This window comes from Echinops telfairi, unplaced genomic scaffold (assembly GCF_000313985.2).
Source record: "Echinops telfairi isolate 266 unplaced genomic scaffold, ASM31398v2 ScPeMD7_60;HRSCAF=208, whole genome shotgun sequence".
NCBI classification, from domain to species: Eukaryota; Metazoa; Chordata; class Mammalia; order Afrosoricida; family Tenrecidae; genus Echinops; species Echinops telfairi.
Window position 1 is genome coordinate 40,236,127 of NW_022103958.1, and position 6,339 is coordinate 40,242,465.

The 6,339-nt window shown below is 36.2% G+C and overlaps 1 protein-coding gene across 2 annotated transcripts in view; it reads right to left on the reverse strand.

The window, feature by feature from the left end:
- USP47 (ubiquitin specific peptidase 47) overlaps positions 1-6,339 on the reverse strand; it is a 95,309-nt gene that overhangs the window by 43,246 nt on the left and 45,724 nt on the right. The window contains exons 9-11 of one of the 2 annotated variants that reach the window (XM_013006971.3): positions 3,265-3,360; positions 3,027-3,179; positions 1,210-1,377 (exon numbers count right to left, since the gene is read on the reverse strand). In XM_013006971.3, the coding sequence (XP_012862425.1) occupies positions 1,210-1,377; positions 3,027-3,179; positions 3,265-3,360 (417 nt within the window). The remainder of the gene's footprint in view (positions 1-1,209; positions 1,378-3,026; positions 3,180-3,264; positions 3,361-6,339) is intronic. The other variant, XM_045290929.1, reaches the window with a different exon arrangement.

Consider the following 6,339-nt stretch of genomic DNA (forward strand, 5'->3'; position numbering starts at 1 on the left):
TTCCTAAATGCTTCCTCTACCCCCCCAACCCCGCCCCCATCATGATCCGAATTCTACCTTCCGAGTCTGGCTAGACCAGAGGGTGTACACTGGTACAGATAGGAACTGGAAACAGGGAATCCAGGGCGGATGATCCCTTCAGGACCAGTGGTGTGAGTGGCGATGCTGGGAGCGTAGAGGGAGAGTGGGTTGGAAAGGGGGAACCGACTACAAGGATCTACATGTGACCTCCTCCCTGGGGGATGGACAACAGAAATGTGGGTGAAGGGAGACGCTGGACAGGGCAAGATATGATAAAATAATAATTTATAAATTATCAAGGGTTCACAAGGGAGGTGGGAGCGGGGAGGGAGGGGAAAAAATGAGGACCTGATGCCAGAGGCTTAAGTGGAGAGCAAATGTTTTGAGAATGATGAGGGCAATGAATGCACAAATGTGCTTTACACAAGTGATGTATGTATGGATTGTGATAAGAGTTGTATGAGCCCCTAGTAAAACGATTAAAAAAAATAAATGAAAAATAAAAATCTGCGATCAGTGGACAAAATGATAAGAATGAATACTATGAATAATAACTTATGCAACAAACCTTCCGATAAAAATGGGAAAAGCCTACTAATCAACAATTATACTATTATTAAAGTTCTATCATAATTATCATAGCCAAAGGAACTATTTTGCCTGGAAAAATTTTGACCACAGTAAGGAAGAAATAATACCAAGTCTCCATAATCTCTTCCAGAAAACGGAAGCAGGGAAAGCACTTCCTAACTAATGAAGCCAGCATTATCTTTAACATCAAAACCATAGGAAAGACACCGGGAGAGAAAAACTGCAGGCTATTTTCTCTCATGATACAAAAATGCTCAGCAACATATTAGCATATCAAAGACAACAATGCATGAAGGGAATTACATACCAGAATCAAGTTGGCTTAAAAAGAAAACTAAGCTTCTTAAAAAGAACTTCATAGTACTCATCATAATAGCTACAGCAATCATACAACAGTTTACGGATTACTGTATATACTCGTGTATAAGCCAAGTTTTTCAAGCACCTTTTTAATGCAGTTTTTGTGGTAAAATTAGGTGCCTCTGGAGGGGGGCGGGGGAAATTAGGTGCCTCGGCTGATATTCAGGTTGGCTTATACTCGAGTACCTTATTTGCCCCAAAAAGTGCACACAAATTACACATCAACAAAGGGGGTACCTTTTCAAGGCCAGGTTTGGAAATCTTCTCGGTTCCACTGTTGCTTTCCAGGCAGATTCCTTCATCCACACCATCGTCGTTGGAGAAATCATTGCTCATCTGATCACTGTGACAACTGCCTTCATTCTCTGCCCCACTGTCAGTGCAACTCTCAGTCTGAGGAGACTTCTTAATAAAACATAATTATCTTACAATTATAAGGCAAATAAAGATAAAATACCACCGAAGCTTTCTGTTTGCTAACTTTTCCCTATAATCCAAATCTTACTGAAAGTACTGAAGCCGACATTTTCTCTTTAAGATGATCATCTATTTTCTTGTCCAAAAAAGTTCAATCCAGTCTATTAGTAAGCTAGGTATTATAGATAATTGGGTGGGGGAAGGATAAGACTATCCTCAAGATTTTTATATTCTAATGTTACAATAGCAAATCACATTTTTTCATGGTTTTACAATTTAAATCATTATAACACTAACTAAATTTTAAGAATTGTATCTCATAGACACTCCAAATACTACCCTCCCCAGCTCCCCATTCTTTTAAACATGATATGAGGGAGACAACAAATTGAGAATACTTCTTTGAGATGAAGGGTCTCAATATGCATAAGTCACTGCATATGAGTTCTCGAATAATTAACAGTATGCACCAAGTGCCAGTTTTTGCAAGAACTTATCATTGTATAGGAAATGTTTCCCAATGTAGGTAGATGATGCCCCCCCCCAAGGGGAGGGGCGTACTAGAATGGTGCACAGGAGCTGGACAAGCAAATATCTACAATTTATCCTGGATCATGCACTATAGTACAAACGTTTTCAGTTACCAGTGGGGTGCTGTGTAAATTTTCTTTTCTGAAAAAAGTAAGTCTGGGAACTTGTGATATAGAATGTGTCTAAAGTACAGTCTTAACTCTCAAACAGTATTGTTCAAGAAAGGAAAAAAAAAATTGGAAGAGAAAAACACTTTAGTTTTCCACACTAACTCAATAGAGATAATGCCTCAAATCTTCTTCAACAAAGGCAGAACAGCTGTCAACCCAAGAACTGGATCTAAGACTTTATAAAAATAAGTGTCAAACTTTGTATCGATGGTTTCTTCCCTTGGAAAAGATTTTTCTTTATTAAAAAAAAATACATTAGGAATATGCAGAAGACTGCTCTGCTATTGATCACTATTCTCAAAGTTCCCTAAGGATTATGTCTCCTTTGAAAGTTCAGTTAAGTCTGAGATTTTCTAAATGAAAATCTTGATATTTTACTTTAAACATACTTGAGATATTATTTTAAATTAAATCTTTCACAACATCACATGATGACAGCTACCATTTTTGGTGAATAACTACTTTAAATGAGACTCTCTTCTTATCAGAGAAGAAAACAGGCTCAGAGAGGCTACATGAATCATCTAAAATTCTAGAAATATCAGGAGTAGGCTTTGAACCACATCTACGTAGGCTTAAAACATGGGCTCTTCTATTCTGCATTGACTCTTGATAATAAGCATACGAAATAGAACTTGAAAAATGTTTTGAACTATTTCGGAGTTGCCGGAAAACCCATTTTTATATTTACAGTACTGCATTCCAACTAAAAACAAAACAAAACAAAATCGCTGGATGGTAGTTTTGAAAATAAATGTCATTCTGTAACGGCTATGCAAAATGACTGCAGACAATCCACATAATGAAATCCTAAGAGCTTCCTGAAGAATAAAATAAGACATTGATCTTGTACTGTATACAGACAAGAGCCTGGTACCGATGCCAAGTTACCCTAAAATGGATTAATGAAAACTATAACACAAGATAGATATTTACCTCATCTTCAACATCAATGAATGTACTCATATCCAGCTCCTCAGGAAAAGTCATCCGATCATTCAATTTAATCCTATGCATAGTCGTATAATCAAAATCAAATCTTTTCAACTGTAGAGTAAGCAGATAAGGAAAATGCAAAAACCGAAGGCCCTATATCAAAAAAGAAAGAACCCCCTATTAAACACGGAACATTAGCTTAGAAAAGGAAGGAAGTACATATGCGGGATCTACCTACCTTTCGTGCGTCACATTTCTTCTTACACCGTTCACAAAAATACTGATTTGGACCATCCAGGATCTCTGGCTGAATAAATGCATGCAATGCTTCTTCCTAGTTAGAAGGGGGGAAAATGGTTTTATAACTAAAAAATACTATGATCTTAATGACAGAGCCCTAAATCTAAAACAGTGCCGTTTCATAGATGTCTATCAGTAAAACAGATGGAAAAGCAGGAACTCAAAAGGCACTGGTGGCAGGAAGGGGAGACAGCAAAATGAGGTGGCTTCAAAAAGTTCATGGAAAAATTCCACTATCTTTTCAATCTATTTTCCCACGATTTTTCTGATTATCTCTCAAAATATTACAACTACAAAAACACCAGAAAAAGTATTTTTATCAAGCACATTACTTAAAAAGCTAACTTGCTACAAATCAGTTTATTTTTACATCTGATTTTACATGGAGATGTTTGACTAAATAATTTAACAAAAATACCTGGACCTTAAGATTACAAATTCTACCGTTCTTAGAAAAACAGTTCACCTTCCTGGAGAAGGAAGCATTTTAAAACTATACAGGAAGTAACCATGACCACTGAAGAGTTCATTCTATCCATATACTTAATAATTATCCCTCATCTCTGAATTGAGGGTCAATAATCCACCACCACACTACTTTAAAAAGACTAGAAAACACAGAGTAACCATTTCACTGTACACCAGATACTGGTCCATTTGAAAATAAATAAGTGGAGCTCCTGGAGTGTTCACCTAGCAAAACATGATTTCTCCATACATCAAAAAGACAAAAGGAAAAAATGTGCATATTATTAAGAAACCAAGGACATAAAGTTCACTATTTTTGAACTGATGGAAAACCTAATGAAAAACAGAATGCAAAGAATGTTGTAAACAAGGCACAGTATTAGCAAATAAAAAAAACAAACAAAAACTCTTCATTGTGAATTGGGTGAAGGTTTACAGAGCAGATCAGTTTTCCACTCAACAATTCACACATTCTTTCTTACCCTTCCTGCTTTCTGAATTGTTTCCTTGGACACATGCTGCCATTATGATCCCAAACTGCTGATTATTCTAAGGAGTGAGTAGTGCCCTAATGTTATTATTCACCTGTCCATTTGGCTGAAAATTGAGCCAAGGGGATGATTTGATGACGGAGATTTCAGGGTTTCCACGAGTATCTGTCCACTAAGCTTGGCCTTTCTAATCATTTTGAATTTTGTTCCACATTTTTCTCCCACTTTATCCTGTGCTAATGTGATCCCTTGTTGGGGATCCAATCTAATGTGACTAGTTGGGAATGATCGTTGGCACCGTCTGTTCTCCTAGTCTGTCAGGGTCATCGAAGCTGAGGTTCGAGTGGTCTATCAGTCCACTGGACTAACTGCATATCCATTCATCTTTGACTTTCTTTCCTCTAGCTGGAGAGAGTCTAATAGCTATACCTTATCTGGCTGTTCACAATCTTAAAGACTCCAGCCATACTCATCACAGGAGGATTAGTACACTTGTGGACTATTATATCCATTTTATGACAAGGGTCACAAAATTCACCTTTAATGTATCACTGAATTTTTACAGCTTAAGCTAAATTTAATTTATATAACATATAAGATTGGATACATCATCTCAAATTTCATTTGGTGCCATCACTTTACTCATGATTAATTAGAAACATTACTAATGTTCATTACATAAAAAAATTTTATCATTAAGATAGCACATTATCTTCAAATGTTTTTTTCATTTGCTACATACAGAACAAGTTGTTCCTCAAAAAAATAAATAAGTTTGATCTAAGCAAATGAACTTAATTGCAAAATAGCTTGCAAAGTTTTTAAAATTACTACTCATGTATTTTTTTTAATATAGTTCACTTTACAACAAGGTAAATAATAAGAAAGACACAGGAAATACCCAGGAGGGGAGTGAGAATACCACATAGCTAAACTTTGTCTTTTCCACAAGACACAGCATTTTACGAGAGGTCAGAGAAAAAAGACACTTGGAAAATACTTCTCTCGCTTACACAAGAGGAGACTTACTGGTCTGATAAAGACTACTGGAATCCCCTGGAACTCACCCTAGGCAACAGCTTTTAGCCAAACAAGTGAATAGTAACATCAGGGCGGAATGTACCCAAGTTAGATCAAAGAGTGGCACTTAGCCAAAAACAAAGCTCAGAAAGCAGGAAGGGGTAGGAAAGGAGGAGGAATGAAAATGGGGAACCCAGAAACAAGGGGAAAAGAGTTCAGTTTCATTAGGGGAGTACAACCACTGTCATAGAGTAAAACATACACTAATTAGTTCAAATAACTTTCACCCTAACTAAAAAGGTTTAAAACAATTTTTTTCCTATAGCCCAATTTAAAACTGAAACTGGAAACTTCTACTAAAACATAATAGAGAAAAATGTTTTTTAAAAAGTCAGGTTCAAGCATAAAATGAAATTAGGCTTTGTGGATTTGTGCTGGGAATATACCAAATATATATGTATATACAAATATCAAAAAGGGACAATGAGAAAATTATGCTATTTAAATTCTAATTTCAATTTACTGGCACTAAAGGAGGATATGTGTGCATATTAGTCTCCAATTATATTTCACATCTAGGGCTATTTTTAAAAATAATATAAATCAGAAAAAAGTTATAAGAGCAAAGAACACCCAGATAATTTTTATTCAGATTCAACTTAAATGTTGCTAATTTTACTTTGCATTCCTCCCTCCCTTTATACATAAACACACAAAATGTATTTTTTCTGAACATTATACATTATCTTTTAATACTTAAATGTGGTATTTTAGATTAAGGATATTCTTACATAAATACCACAGCTATCAAATCTAGAGGCTTTTTACCTTGATAACAGTACTTTCGTCACTCCATATTCCAATTTTCTCAATTGTCCAAGGAATGCCTTTTGTAACCTATCTTGCCTTACCAGCAGCGTACAATGCAGGCACACAGATTCACTGGGGCTGTCTCCTCAGCTTCCTTAGATCTGGAGCAGTGCCTCAGTCTTTCTTTCTGTCTTCTAGGACACTGGGGGTTTTTTTGGGGGGGG